Below are 24,211 nucleotides of genomic sequence, written 5' to 3'. Positions count from 1 at the left end.
ATGGCACATGAAAGGACAACAGTAAACTCAAAAACTATCATTTTCTAAGTAACCCCAAATTATCAAGCTACATAATCATTATATAAATTTAATGCTCATTCAAGCTAACAAAACTAATCCCGATCATTTTATACATTAATAATCTGAAGTCCAGAAAAATCTAGTAATTTATTCACAATTCAGTGGTAGAGTCAGGCCTAATGCCTCATTCTCCCCACTTTCTATCCAGTACTGTTTTTCACTGCATCTATTTCTAAAGTATTTATTATTAAACTATTATTATATCTATTATTATTTATTATTATGGAGTTCTTAGCAGTGTATAGAAGAAAAACTAAGTCCTCTGTAGAGACTTTCTGTGAAGTCTGAATCTCAAATAGGAATCTTCTAAAAGGACATGACTCAAAAAAAACCCAAACAAAACACTTTAAATATCTGACAATTTCATCAGCTATACCTCAATAGAGCTGAAAAATAAAATCAAAAACATAAAAAAAATGGCTCCATCCTAACCTACCTTGCCCACAAGTAATAGAACATTTGTTTACTTGTTTATCTGTTCCATGAATGCAGATATAAAATGCGTTCTATTTAGTATTTCTTACACCCAAGCCAGTCCAGCAAATAATATTTTGAATGTTAAATTTGGTGATGATTATTTTTACAAGGATACTTTTGAGGCTTTTACAAAATGACCTATAATTCAAAAATCCTTTAAAACTTAAAAGTAGCATAACCTTTTTTCTCCAATATAATCATGCCTTTAAGGGTATCTGAGTTAGGAAAAAGACAGCCCCTGAGAATTCTGAAATGCTCTCACATTTATGACAAGGCAGAGAGGCCACAACACACAGTGGGTTTTGTTTTTGTGATCTTGAGAAATTTACTGAATTCCTTTGGGTCTCAGTTTCTTGGGGAAATATTCTTCTACAGATAGAAAGAAGTAAGAAACAGCATTTAACTTCTACGCCTGCTTCAATGTGGCAAACTTATTTCTTCAATGTGAAAAGATAGTCCTGGCTATCTATACCACAGCACTAAAAGGTTCACTTTAATGGAAAATAATTTTGCTTTAAAAAATACATCATTAGCTAGGCAGTTCAGCTAACTTGCTCAAAGCACAGTGAACAAAAAGCTGTAGAAATGCTTTCAGAACCATAAAAAGGGATATATTCTGTGAGACTGAAGACATATAGCTTTGATACCACAGAACCCTAAACCACCCTCTTACCTTCCAGACAGAAGGTGCAATGTAGTGACAGGCACTATTGATTTACATGCAAAGTATCTTTCTGCACAATAGGACATCCCTAAGTCCTATTTGGTAGAACAAATGGACTTCCTACATCAGAGGACAAACATTTAACGCTACTGTATGATGGCTCTGTCAGTTAAGACTTCTTGTAACAGTGTCCCCTTCAGACAGTACTGTATTTGTACGATTTTTTAAAGTGTCTTATAAAATCAAAGTAAAAATGAAATAAGATAACAGGAAACAGAAAAATGAAAGCATAGATACCAGCAGAGGTTCAAAAACTTAATTCAACTGAGACAAAGAAATCATCAGATATGCGATACTGGCACATTTCCTAGTCAAAAATTAACTAGCTGAGTAATATTCCATGGTGTATATTCCATGGTACATATACACCATGGAATATTACTCAGCCATTAAAAAGAATTCATTTGAACCAGTCCTAATGAGATGGATGAAGCTGGAGCCCATTATACAGAGTGAAGTAAGCCAGAAAGATAAAGAACATTACAGCATACTAACACATATATATGGAATTTAGAAAGGTGATAACGATAACCCTATATGCAAAACAGAAAAAGAGACACAGAAATACAGAACAGACTTTTGAACTTTGTGGGAGAATGTGAGGGTGGGGATATTTCAAAAGAACAGCATGTATACTATCTATGGTGAAACAGATCACCAGCCCAGGTGGGATGCATGAGACAAGTGCTCCGGCCTGGTGCACTGGGAAGACCCAGAGGAATCGGGTGGAGAGAGGGAGGTGGGAGGGGGGATCGGGATTGGGAATACATGTAAATCCATGGCTGATTCATATCAATGTATGACAAAACCCACTGGAAAAAAAAAAAAAAAAATTAACTAGCTTAAGGTGGTCAAATGAGTATTTATGAAAGAAAAAAAAATTAAAGAACATCTTCAGATGCTGCTGCTATTTCATTAATACTTATAGGAGAAATAAAAGTTCAGCATATACATTTTTTAATTCTTTAGCAAAATCAACTCAAATATATGTTCTCTGGCATATACTGCAGAGAACTGGCTATATTTTGAAATAACAGTTAATCTTAGATATGGGACCACTTTAAGAGACTATACTGAAGCTCTTAACAGTTACCACAGAATTATTGTTCACGTGACCCCAATTTCTACCTAACCATGTTTCAGAGTCCAAAAATCTGTCACATTAACACTGACCTCCCACTCTGACCTTCCCACCTCTCCTCACTTTTTGCAATCAAAGCACATAAATATAGAGGTTTTTTTTCCTGCATTTGTGCCCAAGCTGCAAAGCACTTCTTTAAAAAAAAAAAATTAAGGAAGAAAGATATATCATACATTCAGGCCAACTCCCACAGAGACATCTTTTCCCTCACTTGCCAGTTCCTTAGTATATTCCCCACAGGAGCTACTCCAAGACTCTTCATCTCATTTTCAGAAGATACACTGCTTAATTATTAGATTTGCGGTAGTTTTAGAACTAAAGCATTTCAAAGATACTGCTGCCAACTCCTTGATTTTAACCATAAATAAACCAAGAACTAAAATTTAAAGGACTACAGTTGTATAAACACTGAGGCAATTTTCATGAAACTCCACATGCACCCTCAATTTCAGCATATTTACTCCATCTTCATCCATTCATTATGCCTCAGCAGCAGATTTATAGAAAAGTTAGGGATTTAGCCTGAAGCCATACTGCTTGAACACTGTTTGAGCTAGGCGACTTACTAACTTTGTGAAAGTGAAGTGTTAGTCGCTCAGTGGTGTCCAACTCTTAGCAACTCCACGGGCTGTAGCCTCCCAGGCTCCTCTTTCCATAGAATTCTCCATTGGAGTGGGTTGCCAATCCCTTCTCCAGAGGATTTTCCTGACCCAGGGATCGAACATGGGTCTCCTCTATTGCAGGCGGATTCTTTAGCATCTGAGGTACCGTGAAGTCCCTGACTTCGTGTATTTGGACAAATAACCAACACTGTGTGCCTGGGTTTCTTCATTTTTAAATAGAGGTAATAATAGTACTATCTGGCTCCTTGGGTTGTGACCATTAACTAAGTGAACACACCCAAGAGCACTAAAGTGGACCTTAGCACATAGTAAACACTAAGTAAGACTTAGCTGGGATGGTTATCATCACGCCCTGTGAGAAACTGCTCCCTTTCCACCTTTACTTCTCCACTGCTCCATTTCACATTCCCTTCATATCCACAACTTCAGCTGCTCCAAACGTCTCTGCTACAGCTTTAAGCAAACCTCTCCCACTCGCCAAGATTCTTAGTCTTAATTTCTCACACCTGTTTACCATAGTTTGCTTTTGAAGATTCATCCCGTGTCTCTGGGATTTTTGTTTTTGAACTCCCAACACGTATTCCACAGTGCAGGCTACCAAATGTCAGACCTCACTCTCCAGTTCTGAGTTCCTGCCAAGCTCCAAACCCACCATATCTCTACTTGGACATCTTGTTACAAGCTCTCACACAAATTTCCTCACATGTAAAATGATTTCTAAGTTGACTTCTAACTATAAAAGTTTCCAATATTAACCTAAAACAAAATCTGTCATCTCCTCCACCCATTCCAAATCAGTTTTCCACCAAAGTTCACAATAATTCTCTTGGTAGCACCGTAATTCTCTCCCAGTAACTAAATTTTATCTTATTTCAGAATTTTTGACATCACATTTTTAGACTATCATCTTAATTAGCTTTTTCCAGGTATTCCTGTTTTTTAGCACACACATTCCCTCTATTCTACTTTATAGCACTCTCATCTTAATCTTAAAATATTCTGTCATATTATCATCCACTTAAAAACCTCCAATAAACCTCCAATGTAAAGTCCAAATTCCTTAGCTTGGCATTCAAATTTTTCTCCTATCTATTCCCAAGTCAACTCTGCAACACTATACTCCACTAATCCCCATAAATTATTACACATCTCAATCCAACTCTACTTACCACCAAGCATATTTCTGCATAATCATGAGACATCTGACATCCTGGGAACACCTTTTGCATCATTCACTTACATTCGAAATTTTTCATGGTTCAGTTCAATTTCATCCTTTCTTATGAAATCTTACAGCCCAAGGTAATATTTCCCTCATTTGAATAACTAAGCCATTTATTGCCTATACAACTCATTTGCCCTTTAATTATGTAATGCCTCACACTGTTATCTAAATGTGTGTATCATCCCTCACATAAGAATAAAAACAAAAACAAACCTGGAAAGGGACAGCATCGTATCTCTTTGCATCTACTACATTTTCTTGGAAAGTTGTATACAGTTAGGCACTTAACAACAACAACAACAAAACTATTGAACGAATGAAGAACATAATCACCTTGCTTCATGTGACACTAGCTACCTGCTCATGTAATCCCATTTAAGAGAAAAGAATTACAGAAGAGTAGAAATATAAAGTGATTATTTTGTAACCATTGTAGAAATAATGATTCATGCAAGAATCATCACTGGATGCTAAAACCATCACATGAAAAGTTTCTTGGGGAACAGGATATTTACACAGTCTCAAAATATATCTGAACAAATTACTTATGAATTACAAAGGGAAAAAAGGTACCTTCACAGTGGAGAAATCTGGCGGACACCAAGTGATCAAAGTTAACATCACCAATAATGGGATAAACTGACATCATGTGCCTCCTGATGTGATGCACTGAGGACACAACATCACTTATGTATAATTCCTGCCAAAAATGCATAACCTGAAACTAGTCATGAGGAAACAATCAGACAAACCAAAAACTGAGGGACAATCTACAAAACAACTGACCTATACTCTCAAAAATGTCAATGTGCTGAAAGACAAAAGCAGGCTGAGGAATTGAGTGAGTGATCCTGGATTAAGTTCCTGGATCAGAAAACAAACTGCTATAAAGGACATCACTGCCACAAAGGACAACTCGTCAATCTGAATGTGGATCATATTAGATAATAGTTTTATATTCATGTTAAACTGCCTGATTTTCAAAGAATTTCCTTGTTCTTAGGAGAAATATTCCAAAGCATTTGAGTGTAAACGAATCTAAAACTAATTCTCTAACTGTCCAGCAATAATAATAATACCAATAATAGTAATAACAAATACCAATAGAAAGATTGCCTAAAATGTGGCAAAATCTTGACAACTGGTAAATCTACAATATAAAGAAATCATTGTACTATTGATGCAAGTTTTCCATTTTTTTCAAAACAAAGTTTAAAAAACAAATACCCTAATACCACGAAAAAACTCTGAGAAGTTTTTATTTATCTGTGGTATTTTACATCTTATCTGACAATCTTAAAGCAGGACATACTTGTAGTGGAAGAGTCTGCTTTATAAAAAACACTTGTTCTAAAAAAACAAATACATCTTTTTGGAACCAAAGAACCATTTTATAATGTTAACAGTCCAACACTAATTTATCTTAAAAAATTCCTATTCCTTGTAATAAAACTCAGTTAAAATGAAATAAGGCAAATTTCATTTGGTAAAAAGTCTTAGACAATATTTTTAAAACAATGTAGTCATCTTATTTTCAAATATACAAAGAATACAAAGCTAAAATGGGCTGATTAGCATTTTAAAGAAAATAATGATCTATAATTAACTTATTCATAAACAACCATATGTAAATTAATTTCTGAAATTATGTTTATCAAAGATCACAAATTCCACCTTCCCTCAATTATCAAAAATTCTAGTTTAGCTGATTATAAGTTTTTAAGTGAGGTTTTACAACATAGCTACTATTATTTCTATAGGTTTCCTGGAACCTTTAAAAATAATACTTCTAGATTCAATACAGTTAGCAACAGTTCTTTAAAAGTTGGATACCTTATTTATGAGATGTTCCGTAACAACTTCTCTTAGTCCAGTGTAGAGCTTTTCTCCATGTTTATGCAAAACCATTGTATATGCATTTCTATAGAGCTCCTCAAAACTAAGACCACTGTTATTCTTACGCTGGATTTCTTGAATTGCATTTTTCAGAAGGTCCCAAATGCTGTTTACATATTTTTCATCCATGGTCATCTGTAATATCCAAAAGAGAGAAAGAGACAAAAAAAGAGAAAAAACCAATGGTTGAAAATCTTTCTGTATTTGTCCATATAGTAAATATTTTATTATATGATTATGATTACATATCTCCATGACTTACAAGGATGCTAACAATCTGTTTTAACAGGAACAATGGGATACATTTAAGATAATTTTTAGAGCTGAAAGAAGCGATTTTAAAATATCATTTTAAGACCTCCCTCCTTCCTTATCTGCTGCACAACTCTCTGCTTTAAATAAAATCATAATTCCTGATGTTAATACTTGTTTTAGCCAAAAATATAAGACATCTTTTCCCTAACTTTATTTAGTAGAATCCAAGCTCAGAAAAACAGAAAAGGTTCCCTGATGAAAAAACATTGGGGACATGAACACTATTTTCCTCTCCTGAAGATCTGCAGAGCTCCTTAGCAAATTAAAGATGATAAGGACATCTGCAATTAAAAAACAAAGCAACAATAAATCCACACATTTTCTTTGTTTAACCTAGTATTCTCTCATTTTCCTCCTTTCCCAGTTTAGATTCCATGGTCGGTCATTTCTGAGCACTGTTGCATACAGCCATAAATAAATTGCCCCTTTCCCCCACTTCAAAGTACTTGCCATTCTATACCCCAACTGCCCACCTATCCTCACAAGTACCCACACAGCTGAACGTAACTACAGATATACATACATACAACCGTATTCAATACATCTCAATTTAAATTCATACCCACTAACCGTAAATGGGCCCTTAGTACAAGCCCATTGGTACAAGCCCACGGTTCTACCTTTCTAGTCTAGCCCTTCTTTCCTAGATGACTTTACACTGTCTCCTCCATCCCCAACCCTAGGATAATGACTTGCTTCCTGTCCTACTGAGAAAACAGAAAGCGCCTGCACAGAGTCACACCCACTAACCCGTGTGACCACACACCAGCATGACCTGCCAGCTGCTGCGTGTGAAGGGCCAAGTTCTTACATGCAAGTTACAGCACAGGGCCAGAAACAGACATCATCCAGGGACTCAGAAATGCAGAATTTCAGGCCCCGTCCCAGACCAACGGAACCACATCTGCAGTTTAACAAGCACCCCAGGTGGTACCTAAACAAAGCAAAGTTTAACAAGTACTACCCTAGGTCCATCCCAAGTCACCTATTCAAGGACCTCCCTATAGCAATCTACCTTTCCAGCATCATCAAAAGTTTCCTCTGTGCTAAGGAATTTCCATCTGCATTTAATATCCTCAACTTCCCATCTTAAAAACAAATCCTCACAATCCCACCTATTTCTCCAGCACCACCAGAAAACCTTCTTTTTCATTTACAACACAATCACAGAGCTGGGGAGAAAACTTCTATATTTACTATCCCCAGGTAACATTTTCCCCACTGTATCCTGAATCCATTCTAATAAGGCTTTCACCTCTACCATTTTACCAGCCCAGGTGGCGCTAGTGGTAAAGAACTCGCCTTCCAATGCAGCAGACATCAGAGATGTAGGTTCAATCCCTGGATCGGGAAGATTCCATGGAGAAGAATATAGCAACCCACTCCAGCATTCTTGCCTAGAGAATCCCTTGGGCAGAGAAGCCTGACGGGCTACAGTCCATAGGTTCGCAAAAAGTCGGTCACGACTGAAGCAATTCAGCACCCATGCACGCACGCTCTACCATTTCACAGAAATTACTGTATAGAAGGTCAGCAGTGACCTTCCACACTGCTATCTCTAACAAAGTCTCACTTCTCATCTTACTTGACCACTCTGGTAGCAATTCAAACAGCCAATTATTCAGATTGATACAGATTCCTCCCTTGCCTTTCAAGCACTACCATCTCTTCTTTTTCTTTCTATTCCACTTGCTCATATTTTGCCAGCCTGCTTACTGATTTTTACTCATCACCACAACCTCCAACTCTTGTCAGAATCTCTTATCTATCCAAACTCAGTTTTCAGGTGAAGTTAACTCATCCGGTCTCCTGGCTTTAAGTCAACCTCAAAATTTACATATCCCACCAACTGCTTAATACCAAACTCTGATATCCAGCCCTCTAACTCAATATTTGTCCTTGAAAATCTACTAAGCAACTCAATCACATGTAGAACAGAACGGCTAATCTTTTCCCCTAAGCTGGCACCTCTACAGTCTTCTCCAGCTGAGAAGACACCCACTCCATCTTTCCTGGTGCTAAGGCCAGAAAGTCTGCAGTCAGTGCTCTGTAGTCCATAATCTCACTACTAATCCAAGAGGAAATTCTATTGTCTCTATCTTCAGTCTTCAAGATGGCAGAGTAAAAGGATGTGCACTAATCTCCTGCAAGAACTCCAAAACTGCAACTTGCTGAAGAACAATCATCGACAGGAGAAAGTTGAATCCCACCAAGAAAAGATACCCCACGTCCAAGGGCAAAGGAGAAGTCCCAAGAAGATGGTAGGAGGGGTGAAATCACATTTATAACCAAACCCCATACCCACCAGAGACGTTCAGAGGTCACAAACAAAACCTTGTGCGCGCCAGGACCCAGACCCTACAGAGACTGAGCCAGACCTGCCTATGAGTGTTTGAGTGTCTCCTGTGGAGGCACGGGTCAGCAGTGGCCTGCCGTGGGGACGGGGCTCTGGATGAAGCAGACCTGGGTTACACAGCGTGTGATGTTAAGCCCTCTTGGAGGAGGGCGCCATTAGCCCCACCACAGAGCCGCCGAGCAGACGACCCACAAGCTGCAGAACAATTATACAAAAGAAAGTCTAGCACTCTTAAGAAAGTTCTAGAACCCACAACAGACTCCCTAATCTGGGGATCCAGCTAAGGGACTGAGAATGCCCAGGGAATTTGACTTTGGATGCCAGTGGGATTTGATTATAGAACTTCCACAGGACTAGGGAAACAGACTCCTGGAAGGCACAAACAAAACTCTGCACCCCAGGAGAAAGGAGCAGTGTCCCCACAGAAGACTGAGCCAGAATTCCCTGAGAGAGAGTCCAGGAGTCTCCAGCAGAAGCATGGGTCAACAGTGGACTGCTGCAGAGTCAGGGACACTGAATACAACAGTGCCTACACAAGTCCTTCTGAAGGAGGTCACCAAGACTGTAATGCCCCTACCATAGCTTGGCCTCAGGTTACAAACAACGGAGAGGGAACACAGCCCCGCCCACCAACAGACAATTGGATTAAAGATTTACTGAGCTTAGCCTCTCACATCAAATAAGACCTTCCCCCACAGTCAGTCTCTCCCAGGAAGCTTCCACAAGCCTCTTATCCTTATCTATCACAGGGTAGACAGAAGGAACACCACAATCACAAAAAAATAACCAAATTGATCACATGGACCACAGCCTTATCTAACTCAACAAAACTATGAGCCATACCCTGTAAGGCCACCCAAGACAGACAGGTCATGGTGGAGAGTTCTGACAAAATGTGGTCCACTGAAGAAGGGAATGGCAAACCACTTCAGTATTCTTGCCTTGAGAACCTCATGAACAGTAAGTATGCAAAGGCAGAAAGATGGGACACTGAAAGATGAACCCCCCAGGTCAGTAGGTGCCCAATATATTACTGGAGATCAGTGGAGAAATAACTCCAGAAAGAATGAAGAGACAGAGCCAATACGGAAACAATGCCCAGTAGTGGATGTAACTGGTGATGGAAGTAAAGTTCCATGCTGTAAAGAACAATATAGCATAGGAACCTGGAATGTTAGGTCCATGACTCAAGGTAAATTGGAACTGGTCAAACAAGAGATGGCAAGAGGGAACATCAACATTTTAGGCATCAGTGACTAAAATGGACTGGAATGGTGAATTTAATTCAAATGACCATTGTATCTACTACTGTGGGCAAGAATCCCTTAGAAGAAATGGAGCAGCCCTCATAGTTAACCTGGAGTCTGAAATGCAGTACCTGGATGCCAACTCAAAAACGACAGAATGATCTCTGTTCATTTCCAAGGCAAACCATTCAATCTCACAGTAATGCAAGTCTATGTCCCAACCAGTAATGCTGAAGAAGCCGAAGTTGAACGGTTCTATGAAGACCTACAAGACCTTCTAGAACTAACATCAAAAGATGTCCTTTTCATCATAGGGGCCTGGAATGCAAAAGTAAGAAGTCAAGAGTTACATGGAATAACAGGCAAGTTTGGCCTCAGAGGATAAAATAAAGCAGAGCAAAGGCTAACAGAGTTTTACCAAGAGAATGCACTGGTCACAGCAAACACCCTCTTCCAACAACACAAGAGAAGATTCTACACGTGGACATCACAAGATGGTCAATACAAAATCAGATTGATTATATTCTTTGCAGCCAAAGATGGAGAAACTATACAGTGAGCAAAAACAAGACCGGGAGCTGACTGTGGCTCAGACCATGACTCCTTATCGCCAAATTCAGACTTTAACTGAAGAAAGTAGGGAAAACCACAAAACCATTCAGGGATGACCTAAATCAAATCCCTTATGATTATACAGTGGAAGTGACAAATGAATTCGAGATTAAATCTAGTAAGAGTGCCTGAAGAACTATGGATGGAGGTTTGTGACACTGTATAGGAAGGAAGCAGTGATCAAGACTACCCCCAAGAAAAAGAAAGGCAAAATGGTTGTTTAAGGAGGCCTTACAAATAGCCAACAAAAGATGAAAAGCAAAAGGCAAGGAGAAAAGGAAAGATATATATACCCATCTGAATGCAGAGTTCCAAAGAACAGCAAGGAGAGGTAAGAAAGCCTTCCTCAGTGATCAATGTAAAGAAATGGAGGAAAACAACAGAATGGGAAAGACTACAGAGCTCTTCAAGAAAATTCAGATACCAAGAAAACATTTCATGCAAAGATGGGCACAATAAAGGACAGAAACAGTATGGACCTAACAGAAGTAGAAGATATTAAGAAGAGACAGCAAGAATACACAGAAGAACTATCCAAAAAAGATCTTTATGACCCAGATATCCACGATGGTGTGATCACTCACCTAGAGCCAGACACCCTGGAGTGCCAAGTCAAGTGGGCCTTGGGAAGCATAACCACAAAGCTAGTGGAGGTGACGGAATTCCAGTTGAGCTCTTTCAAACCCTAAAAGGTGATGCTGTGAAAATGTTGCACTCAATATGCCAGCAAATTTTGGAAACTCAGCAGTGTCCCTGGTGGCTCAGACGGTAAAGCGTCTACCTGCAATGCGGGAGACTTGGGTTCTATCCCTAGGTTGGGAAGATCCCCTGGAGAAGGAAATGGCAACCCACTCCAGTACTCTTGCCTAGAAAATTCCATGGATGGAGAAGTCTGGTGGGCTACAGTCCATGGGGTCGCAAAGAGTCGGACACGACTGAGTAACTTCACAGCAGTGGCCACAGGACTGGAAAAGGTCAGTTTTCATTCCAATCCCAAAGAAAGGCAATGCCAAAAAATGCTCAAACTACTGCACAATTGCACTCATCTCACACACTAGCAAAGTAATACTCAAAATTCTCCAAGCAAGACTTCAACAGTACATAAACCAAGAACTTCCAGATGTTCACGCTAGATTTAGAAAAGGCAGAGGAACCAGAGATCAAATGGCCAGCATCTGTTAGATCATCATAAAAGCAAGAAAGTTCCAGAAAAACATCTACTTCTGCTTTAATAACTATGCCAAAGCCTTTGACTGTGTGGATCACAACAAACTGTGGAAAATTCTCAAAGAGATGGGACTACCAGACCACCTGACCTGCCTCCCGAGAAACCTGTATGCAAGGCAAGAAGCAACAGTAAGAACCAGACATGGAACAACTGACTGGTTCCAAATCAGGAAAGGAGTATGTCAAGCTGGTATATTGTGGCCCTGTTTTTTCAACCTCCACGCAGAGTACATCATGCGAAATGCCAGCTGGATGAAGCTCAAGCTGGAATCAAGATTGCTGGAGAAATATCAATAACCTCAGTTATACCACCACCCTTATGTCAAAAAGTGAAGAAGAACTAAAGAGTTTCTTGATCAAAGTTAAAGAGGAGAATGGAAAAGTTGGCCTAAAATTCAACATTCAAAAAACTAAGATCATGGCATCTGGTCTTATCACTTCATGGCAAATAGATGGGATAACAATGGAAACAGTGACAGACTTTATTTTCTTGGGCTCCAAAATCACTGCAGATGGTGATTGCAGCCATGAAACTAAAAGACACTTGCTCCTTGGAAGAAAAGCTATGACCAATCTAGACAGCATGTTAAAAAGCAGAGACATAACTTTGCCAACAAAGGTCCATCTAGTCAAAGCTATGGTTTTTCCAGTAGTCATGCATGGATGTGAGAGTTGGACTATAAAGAAAGCTGAGTGCCTGCCAAAGAATTGATACTTTTGAACTGTGGAGTTGGAGAAAACTCTTAACAGTCCCTTGAACTGCCAAGGAGATCAAACAGTCCCTCCTAAAGGAAATCAGTCCTGAATAGTCATTGGAAGGAATGATGCTGAAGCTCCAATGCTTTGGCCACCTGATACAAAGAAATGCCTCAATGGAAAAGACCCTGATGCTGGGAAAGACTGAAGGCAGGAGGAGAAGGGGATGACAGAGGATGAGATGGATGGATGGCATTACCGACTTCATGGACATGAGTTTGAGCAAGCTCTGCAAGTTGATGATGGACAGGAAAGCCTGGCATGCTGCAGTCCGTGGCATGACAAAGAGTCGGACACAACTGAGCAACTGAAATGGTCTTCAGAATGCACCCAAAACTAAGTCCTCACTTCTTCCCCTGTTACTAATCTAGTCCAAACTACCATTATCTCTCAGATTACTACAACAGTCTCCTAATTGGTCTATTTCTGCTCTTGGCCCACTATCATAAAGCAATCAAGAGTGACCCTTCTGAAAACAAGCCAAATCATGTCACTTGGTTGCTCACAACCCTCGGTGGGTGACTTCTCTTGGAGTTAAAGTAAGAGTCCTAAACACTATCCTACCAACTCTTAATCGACCTGATAATCTCTGTTGACTTCATCTATCCTTCCTCCTTGCTCTCTCTGTTCCAGCCCTACCAGCCTCCTTGTTATTCCTTGGAACATGATAACAAGTTCACTTCAAGGTAGTTTTTGCTATTCTGTCTGTCTGGAAATGGTCTTCCCCCAGATATCTGTGTGGCTCATGTCCTTATCAAACACAAACGCTGCTCAACCTTTAATGAAGTCACCTTAAAATGAAGTTTTAACTATCTACTCTATTTAAAGCAGCAGCCTCCTCCTACTTGCTGTTGTCGTCTCCCACTCTTTGCAACCCCATGGACTGTAGTCCATCATGATCCTCTGTCCATGGGATTTCCCCGGCAAGCATACTGGAGTGGGTTGCCATTTCCTTCTCCAGGGGATCCTTCCTGACCCAGCGATGGAACCCGTGTCTCCTGCATTGATTGGCAGGCAGATTCTCTACCACTGAGCCACCAGGGAAGCCCGTCCCTCCTACCATCAAATTCCAACCTCACATTATTTCTTTTTCTGGCCTCTCTCTTCCCAGTCAAGTATCAGTTCCATGAAAGCAGGGATTTTCCTCACTACTGAATAAACTCAGCCATTAAAATAATACCTGGCATTTAACAAACACTTGTTGATAAATTTTCTACTTATCTCTGACTAAGCAGCCGTTTTCATGCCACATAAATCCTACAAGTTCTTTTTCACAACCAGGGAAACACTACATCAATTACTCATCTGATTCATGTCAACTTCTGACTTGAAATGGATAAGATACTTAACTAATAAAATCCTCTCCAGAGAGGGCTGGAAGAAAATTTGGAGGTGATGGATATATTTATTGCATATATTGCGATCTCTTCACAAATGAATACTTACCTCCAAGCTCATCAAGTTGCATATGTTTAATATTTACAGCTTATCTCAATAAAGAGATTTTTTTTAAATAAAGAGATTATTTTTTTTAAAAAAGAAAAAAGAATCCTCTTCAAGTCCTGTCCAAAGGGTATGAATGTGAAAAGAGGAAGGAGTAGGTAGGCAAAACAGTTTTTTCAGTCAAACAAGTTCAACTCCCAGTCAAGAGGATTCTTAGGCAGACGACTCAAACTAAGTCTTATTATTCTAATCTTTTCTGGAGAGCTTTAAAATGAACTCTTTAGAAAACAATAACTATCTTGTTTCTCAAACTTTATTCAAATCCAGGTCTATCAGAGACTTCTCTGAAACAGCCTTAAGAGACTTAACTGAACTAAACTACTTTACTAAACTACAACCTATTTGATACCCTCATACAGAGGATGCCATCCATATAAAATATAAATAAGATGTGGCTTTTTACAACTTTGCACAAATAAAGGCCACAAGACAATGTGATAATGATGGCCTCGAACAGTCCATACGTGTGAAATGTGGTTTTTTTTAACAGTTTGCTGACAGTATATATAGAGGTTACAATAAAGCAGACTAAGACACCATTCCTGAAGTTAAATACTTAACACATAAAGAAGAATGTTCAAAACACTTTCAAAGAAAGAGCAGTTACTGTGGACTGAAAATGCCAGAGATAATTATACTGCTAAATAAAAGTTCAGCAAAACCTTAAATGATCTTTTCAGGATCTGTAATGAAGATCCCATTGAGGCTAAAAAAAACATATAGGAGGGTCTCTACTCAGCATGAATTACTAAATTTTCTATTAGAAAGTAAAGTATTTTTAAGATACTTGTAGTATAAAATATAGAAGTTACTAAGATAAACTAATAAGTTTCAAGTATTGTACAAATACTCATATCATAATGACAGAATCATTTCTCACATATATAAATTATTTAAAAATCCAAGATGTTATGTATATTTTCCTCAGTATTTGTGCATTATAGGTAGAAGTGAAGACACAGGACAAAATGTTTCTTTTCATGATTGCTGAAGCATAAAAATGCTCAAACAAAGACGAAAATAGACCCAGAGAAGTTAAATGACTTACCCCAAAATCAGAGAGCTGGAATCAGAATCCATATTTTCAAATCTAGTCCAAACCACTGAACTCACCTCGCATCCCTCTGTGCTAGCTGGGTGAAGCAGTACTATCAGTAATCACTGACCATCTTGATAAACACAGTACAGCGTATTATTCATAGTAGAGAACATAGATTTTGCTGCCCACCATGCCTAGATTTGTCATGGCTTTGCTAAATGAACAAGCCATGCAACCTTGGGCAAAATTACTTAACTTCTCTAAATCTTTATTGAGGTTTCCCTAGTGGCTCACTGGTAAGAAATCCGCCTGCCAATGCACGACATGTGGGTTCAATCCCTGGGTTGGGAAGATCCCCTGGCGAAAGAAATGGCAATCCAGTATTGGAGAATCCTTTAGACAGAAGAGCCTAACAGGCTACAGTACACGGGGTAGCAGAAGAGCTGAATATGACTGACTAACAACAAACCTTTATTTCCTCACTTTAAAGTGGGTTTAATAACAACATCTATCTCGGACTATCATGAGAATTAAATGCAAATATTGGTAAATTTAGCCCAGGCCGGGGCACCATATAGCCAGCCCTCCATATCCATGGAACTCACAGATACAGAGCAGACTGTACTCTGACATCCTGTACAAGGGATTTGAGCACCTTCAAGGGCTTCCCTGATAGTTCAGCTAGTAAAGAATCTGCCTGCAATGCAGGAGACCCCAGTTTGATCCCTAGGTTGGTGAGATCTGCTGCAGAAGGGATAGGCTACCCACTCCAGTATTCTTGGGCTCCCCTGGTGGTTCAGCTGGTAAAGAATCCACCTGCAATGCAGGAGACCTGGGTTCAATCCCTGGGTTGGGAAGATCCCCTGGAGAAAGGAAAGGCTACCCACTCCAGTATTGCAGTCTGGAGAATTCCATGGACTGTATAGTATAATCCATGGGGCTGCAAAGAGTTGGACATGACTGAGGACTTTCACTTCACTGAGCACCCTCAGATCCTGTATCTGCAGGGGTCCTATAACCAGTCCCCCACGGACACTGACGGACTACTATATAATACCTCACATGCTGACCAACAGTGACAGGATCTCTTAAACTCTCATCTATGGAAATCAAATGTCAGGGAAAAACATAGTTTTTCAAGCTTAGCAAATAAACAGCTAAAACAAAAGTACCTTAAGAACACAACTGTGATTCTGAAGCCCAAGAAGATAAAGTCTGCCACTGTTTCCAGTGGGCTACAGTCCACAAGGTAGCCTAAAAGTCAGACACAACTTAAGTGACTGAACAAGAGCACAACTATGCTAAACGCAAGTCAATAAAATGCAGCCTTCTTTCAAAAACAGTATCCTCCTACTTCATATCGCCTATTCTTCCAGTGTCATTTCCATGATTTTAATCCCCAGAGCTCTGTCCTTGGTTCTTCTATTCACTCTGCACTGGGTATGCATGCATTTCCATTCATTATAATGGTTACAACTACTATGAACACTCCCAGGATTCCAAAATGTACAAAGTTTTAGACCGGCAATGGATTCTGGAGTCCCCTAAAACTGTATAGAAAATTTTGCAAAATTTTGTGTGCGCACTTCTTTTCTGGATGGTGGGTCAGTAGCTCTTACCAGATTTCTGAAGAAGTTTGGTCCGTATCTCAAAGAAGATAAATTAGTGGCTTACGTGTTAATTGCTCCCAAATCTATACTGTCAGCCCAGCAGTAACCCCAAAGTCTAAACTATGGTATTCAACTACCTGCTGGACATGCCCAACAAAATCCTCCAGACACAAATCAAATTTATCATGTCCAAACTTTCTGGTAAACTCACTCTTCAAACCCACCCAAATCTTTCTGTATTCTCTAGTTCAGTAGTGGCCAACACAAACCACCTAGTTATACAAGCTGAAAGCATAAGCCTTAACTTTTCTTCCTTCCTCTCTCTCATCCAATCATCAAGGGCTACCAACATCAGGCTCAAGAGATTTCTCAAACATGCTTCCAATCTTTCATCCTGAATACTGCTGCCCTAAAACTTTCTTCTAGATCACTGCTACAGTCTTCCAGGCATCATGAACTGAACTCTAATAACCTTTTAGAATCTATTTTCCTCAAAATCCACCCTTTAAAATAAAACACATGAGCATCATGGCCCTGTTCAAAACCCAGCTCCTATTAGCACAGGTGGGAGGAGGCAGTGGCTCTTTTAAAAGCAAACACAACACTTGATGATCCAGTCTATGCCTACTTCTGTAACTTCATCTGTCACTCACTGAAACCTATCTTCCATTCACTTCCTGCACTGTCATACCTCCCTTCCACATACCACCCTCTCATGTCTTCTTTACACGCCCCTCTTCTGCCTCCTGATATCTTACACAGCTTCTGAACACAGTTCAAGTGTCACATCCTCCAAAAATCTCTCCCTGAAATCCTCAAGTAAAGCTAACAACTCTTTCTCAACTTTTTCATAACACTCAGGTTATATCTATCACTACACTCACATGCTGCTGCTGCTAAGTCACATCAGTCGTGTCCAACTCTGTGTGATCCCATAGATGGCAGCCCACCAGGCTCCTGTCCCTGGGATTCTCCAGACAAGAATACTGGAATGGGCTGCCATTTCCTTCTCCAGTGTGTGAAAGTGAAGTTGCTCAGTTGTGTACGACTCTTCGCGACCCCATGGACTGCAGCCCACCAGGCTCCTCTGTCCATGGGATTTTCCAGGCAAGAGTACCGGAGTGGGGTGCCATTGCCTTCTCCCTACACTCACATACTACTCCATAATTATCCATTTACAAATCTTTTTCCTCCATTAGACTATGAGATACTTAAGAGACTGTGCATTTTTCTTCAAACTTACAAGGCCATAAACAAATGTCTGGGGAATGCTGTTTTACCTATGTTATACCAATGCAATTTTGAAAACACAAACATTTGAGTTTACTAAGCACAATGAAACAGAAATATTTTAATGTGCTTATGTAATAGTGTAATTTTAATTTTAAAGTAATCAACTATCTTTTTCAAATAATGTACGAGCAAAGGATTCTCAAATTTCATATATCAAGTATTTTCAGATTTTCCCATTCACCTAACTAAATGCCTCAGAAGGACGTTTAATCATTAATTTTATTTGTTAACTAGGAGAAAAATAGTGGATAAAAAAGCTCTTCAGGAGGAGTCCACAACTACAATCTTTCCCTAAATCAAGTAAGTCCAAAAACAATACACCCAAGGAAATACACTTCAAGTGCAGGTTCCTACATGCTTTGGTCTTGGCATCAGTGAACATGTCAACAACAATGGCTAGATAACTACACTGGTGATGAATTGATGCATGAATGTCTCACCCATCTTTGATAGAGAACACAACTTTTCTTTGATAGAGAACACAACTTTAACTGTCAGTGAAAGTTAAAGGAACTAAATGTTAAACTCTGAAGTCATTAATGTTAACCATTAAAAAACACCAGTCATTTAAAAGCCCTAACACTTTAAAGTAATTTTCCAAATTATCTGAGTAGAATTTTAATCCCATTGAAGAAACCGACTTACTCAGGTTGCAATAACTGCAAATACACTCAGGAAGGAATGTGCTAACAATGCTTCAGCAAAACAATAAAATGCACACACATACACATCTATATACACATTTAATGTTTGCTAATTTTAGGTATATGGAACTTCCCAGGTGGCTCAGTGGTAAAGAAACTGCCTGCCAATGGAAGAGACACAGGTTCAATCCCTGTGTTGGGAAGATCCCCTGGAGTAGGAAGTCCAACCCACTCCAGTATTCTTGCCTGGAGAATGCCATGAACAGAGTAGCCTGACAGGCTACAGTCCATGGGGTCACAGAGTTAGACACAATTAAGCACATACAATTTTAAGAACATACTGCATGCTTCCCCAACAAGTTCAAGTTACAAAGTGTTCAGCAAAATAAATTCATTTAGCAAGAAAAGAAAGGTTTAGTGAGACCTCTTAGAAACCAAATTAACACTAATTTTTAAAACTGACCTTCAAACAAATAAAATAAAATATTAAAAAAAAAAGAAAAAAGGGACTTCCTTGATTGTCCAGTGGTTAAGACTCAAGCTCCCAATGCACAGGGCATGGCTTCAATCCCTTGTTGGGGAACTAAGATTTCACATGCCGTGCAGCCATAAATAAATTAATTTTTTTTAAGTGACCTTCAAAGAGTAATAAAAAGAGAAAAGAAAAACAATAGTGAGCTTCACTCCCTTACCTGTACCCAATCCAGGATTATAATGTCCCCACTAGTAAGTATAAATAAGAAAATAACACTAACAATCTCTTTTCTTTCACAAACATCTGTCTTTCCATCTACATTAAAAGATATAAAAACATACCCTTCAAAATGCTACACTTGAAAGGATGTCAGTCTATTACATACTCACACATCTTGGAAGTTCTGTAATTACTGAGAGCTGGAGAACCGCAGCATGAGCCAATTAAAACTAAAAGGAAGAAAACTGTATTCTTCACATTCACTACACACAAAGGACAAGAAGTCTTCAGTCCCCTGTGAATAATTTTCAACAAGAAATTTAGAACAGGGTGGGTGGGGGAAAAGGGTGAGAATTTGAAATTCCAGGCAATTCAGAATGACACAGCTAGAAAAAAATAAACAAGGAAAAATGCTTGATCTTAACTTTGAGCTTCAGCTTAAAAAAAAAAGTTGCTTTGGTACAAATATCTGTGGAATGGCAATATTCTACACAAATACAACTAAAACCATAAATTCTGTAAGGACACTCCCTCCCAGATTATAAGCATCTCAAAGTAATATCAAGTCTGTTCTCTTATTTTACCGTATCCTTTTTAATACATGTCATGATGCCTTCAAATTATGGGACTGAAGGCAGTCCCATTAAGAGTTAGTAATAATGATGAATTTTATTTGATGACCCACAGCTACAGAATGACTTATGATGTCTACAATAATCCCATTTGCTCATCACTTAATCTTTAAGTATCCTCAACCACCAAAAAGACAGTCAAAGATCCAAGCTTTAAGGAAAACAGCACAGTGGGACACACTCAGACTTTGGGCAAGTTATTTAAACTTGCCAACTTCACTTTCCTCATCTGCTTGTAACAAGAGAAATGGGAGAAGATGGTATATTGTGTAGCAATTAAGAAAGTTTGTGAAAGCATCTGACATATAACCCTTGCTCAATAAATTTCTTTCTTTCCTACAAAGAAGAAACACACAGCCTTCTGTGCTGGAATTGTGCTGCCAAAAGTAATGACTGATGTCAAGGAAGGAAAGAAAGATTATCAATTAGAAAAGCACAGTAGACTGGAACAATACTATGAAATCACAAATTAAGTCTGATCTACACTCAACTGGCATCTAACATCACTAAATTACAGAACAGTAACATTTATAATGAGAAAGCTAAATCATCAACAGAAAGTTCAATTATTATAATACGAATTTCAGTTCTCAACATGAGTAGGCTGTTAAAAATCAATTTAAAATTTTGAAATAATTTCCTTCAAAAACGTAGGTTAAGTTTTCAGATTAGCCTGTAAGGTTAAGTCACAAATGACAACAAATATGGACAATATTCTTTCAACTGCTATCTCTGTGAGTGATTTTATGTGAAAAAATGTATAACATTTCATAGTCTGATAATGACCACAACAAGTAAGATGCAATTGTTATGTATTTTCGTTGAGTCAAGAAGTCTGTCACTATCCTATTGGTGTTACTTCTCTGATAAAGACATGTTACTTGGCATCCTGAAACACCTTTTATCCAGAGAATACAATATTTATATTCACTGGAACTCTTCAAAGACTCTCCTTGTTGAGAAAATTAGTTATTACATCTAAAAGATCAACAATTTAAAATAAAAACACTTCCTATTTTCTTAATATACCATTAAATCCCAAACATTAATAATAAGAGGTCATGAGTATAAACTAACTCTTTAAACATCTACCTGGAAAACAAAAATAATAGAAAAGCAAGGATCATATATTTTGGATGGAATCTCAAAGTAGTAAGAGCAATGCTTCAGACAGAAATACTTCATGTCTAAATGCATGTCTGAGTTTCATATTTCTATCCTACAATCTAAAACTATGAATTTTAATTAAAAAATGACAATCCTTTCTTCTCTGTAGCTTCATCTCTAAAGTTTTATTCTTAGTGGGTAAACCCAGTTTTTATAAAACTATGATAATGTGTGGACTTCCCTTGTGGCTCAGCTGGTAAAGAATCCACCTGCAATGCGGGAGACCTGGGGTCCTTCCCTGGGTTGGGAAATAATGTGTACAGCTGTATAAACTGTTAGACAATAATAAATTAGTTGACACCAGAATAAGCTACACATAATCCAAAGAGGGGGGAAAAAAAGTATAACAGTATAAGCTGCCACAGTTACTTAGTTTTGTCTTTGAATGACTCTAACTATAAACCAAATGAGATAATGCAGCAAAAGGCCTAGCTCATAAAATTATTACAAAAATCTGACAACTCATCTCAAAATTTCTCTAAAACTACCAACTTACACAAAAAGAAGTATGTAAGAACATAATCAACTTTTCCACTCCTTCGTATTAGCATTTAATCATCATTTAATCATCATCACTGAAACATACCATTCTTATTCTAAAGAAATTTTAAAGCTGAAAAGACAGGTGACATTTGCAACATCACAGAATGTTCTAGGGCACAGGAGAACACACCAGCATTCAGTTTCGAGACTGAAATTTTAAAAACAGAAATGAGCCTAAGGAAACCCCAATTTAAAATCTCTTAATTTTACAAATGAAGAAACTGAAGCTAGAGAGTTTATCCAAAATTATTCAGTTAGTTAAAGCAATGAAGGAATCCATGTGTCCTGAGCTAAGGATCCTTCTGTTAAACCATGTTAACTCAAATCACTTGAGTGTTTGGTACTACACAATCAATTAATAATTCATAGGCTAATATTAACACCGAACTACCAAGGCTATATGCTTTTTTTTAGTCTGGCCTAGAAAAAAGAGTTTTTAACCAGAAACCAGGCTTTTAAGTCATGGTTCTTCTGTAAATTCAAGTCATGAGAATCCTCTGGGTAAATCACCCTCTCCAGTTCTCCGCTTCCCCGTCTATTACATAAGATTTAGAACAGATTCTCTCTAGTCTTTTTAGCTTTTAACAATTAAAATATGAAAACAAACAGGAGCAAATAAATTATTAGACTAGAGATTTTTTCAAGAAAACTGGAGGTATCAAGGGAATATTTCATACAAACACAGGCACAATAAAGGACAGAAACAGCAAGGATCTAACAGAGGCAGAAGAGATCTGCTTCCAAGAGGTGGCAAGAATACTCAGAGGACCTATACAAAAAAGGTCTTAAAGACCCAGATAACCACAATGGTGTAGTCATTCACTAGAGCCAGACATCTTGGAATGTGAAGTCAAATGGGTATTAGGAAGCATTACTGCAAACAAAGCTAGTGGAGGTGATGGAATTTCAGTTGAGCTATTTCAAATCCTAAAAGACGATGCTGTGAAAGTGCTGCTGCACTCACTATGCCAGCAAATCTGGAAAACTCAGCCGTGGCCACAGGTCAGAAAAGGTAAGTTTTCATTCCAATCCCAAAGAAAGGCAATTCCAAAAAATGTTCAAACTCTCATTTCACATGCTAGCAAGGTAATGCTCAAAATCCTTCAAGAAAGGCTTCAACAGTACTTGAACCAAGAACTTCCAGATATTCAAGCTGGATTTAGAAAAGCCAGAGGAACCAGAGATCAAATTGCCAACATCTTTTGACTCACAGAAAAAGCAAGGGAATTCAAGAAAAACATCTACTTCTGCTTCACTGACTATGCTAAAGACTCTGACTGTGTGGATCACAACAAACTTAAAAACTCTTCAAGAGATGGGAATATCAGACCACCTAACCTGCCTCCTGAGAAACCTGGTCAAGAAGCCACAATTAGAACCGGACATGGAACAATGGACTAGTTCAAAATTGGAAAAGGAGTACATCAAGGCCGTATACCGTCACATTGCTTATTTATCTGCAGAGTACACCATGTGAAATGCTGGACTGGATGAATCCCAAACTGGAATCAAGATTGCCAGGAGAAATATCAACAACCTCAAATATGCAGATAATACCATTCTAATGGCAGACACCAAAGAGGAACTAAAGAGTCTCTTGATGAGGGTGAAAGAGTGAAAAGGCTGGCTTAAAACTTAACATTCAAAAAACTAAGATCATGGCATCCAGTCCCATCACTTCATGGCAAAAAGATGGGGAAAAAGTGGAAACAATAACAGATTTCATTTTCTTGGGCTCCAAAATCACCACAGACAGTGATTGCAGCCATAAAATTAAAAGACGCTTGCTCCTGGAAAGAAAAGCTATGACAAACGACACACACTAAAAATAAAGCAGACATCTCTTTGCTGACAAAGGTTCATCGAGTCAAAGCTATGGTTTTTCCAGAAGTCATGTATGAATGTGAGAGTTGGACCATAAAGAAGACTGAGAGTCCAAGAATTGATGTTTTCAAATGGTGGTGCTGAAGACAACTCTTGAGAGTCTCCTGAAACTGTCAATCCTAAAGGAAATCAGTCCTGAATAGTCATTGGAAGGACTGAGGCTGAAGCTCCAATACTTTGGCCACTGGATGCGAAGAGGCAACTCATTGGAAAAGACCTTGATTCTGGAAAAGACCGAGGGAAGAAGAAGAGGCAACAAAGGATGAGATGGTTGGATGGCATCACCCACACAATGGATATGAGTCTGAGCAAACTCTGAGAAATATCGAAGGACAGGGAAGCCATGTCCTCTACAAAGAGCTGGACATGACTTAGTGACTGAACAACGCTCATCAAAATAATACACTTCTTTCATATCTCATTTGCATATACCACGAAGAAAAGCAAACTATTTTAAAGTATCTGATCCTTGTACTCCAAAATTCATACACTGTTTAACCTACTACTTCTTAGTATATTCTG

The 24,211-nt window shown here is 38.6% G+C and overlaps 1 protein-coding gene across 2 annotated transcripts in view; it reads right to left on the bottom strand.

The window, feature by feature from the left end:
• Positions 1 to 24,211, bottom strand: part of CUL3 (cullin 3) — a 97,878-nt gene that overhangs the window by 62,214 nt on the left and 11,453 nt on the right. Inside the window, exon 2 of one of the 2 annotated variants that reach the window (XM_043444700.1) lies at positions 6,105 to 6,302. In XM_043444700.1, the coding sequence (XP_043300635.1) occupies positions 6,105 to 6,302 (198 nt within the window). Of the gene's footprint in view, positions 1 to 4,844; positions 4,962 to 6,104; positions 6,303 to 24,211 lie in introns of those variants that run through there. The other variant, XM_043444701.1, reaches the window with a different exon arrangement.

The sequence above is a fragment of the Cervus canadensis genome, chromosome 24 (assembly GCF_019320065.1).
Source record: "Cervus canadensis isolate Bull #8, Minnesota chromosome 24, ASM1932006v1, whole genome shotgun sequence".
In the NCBI taxonomy this organism is placed as follows: domain Eukaryota; kingdom Metazoa; phylum Chordata; class Mammalia; order Artiodactyla; family Cervidae; genus Cervus; species Cervus canadensis.
This window is presented reverse-complemented; position numbering and strand designations above follow the sequence as displayed.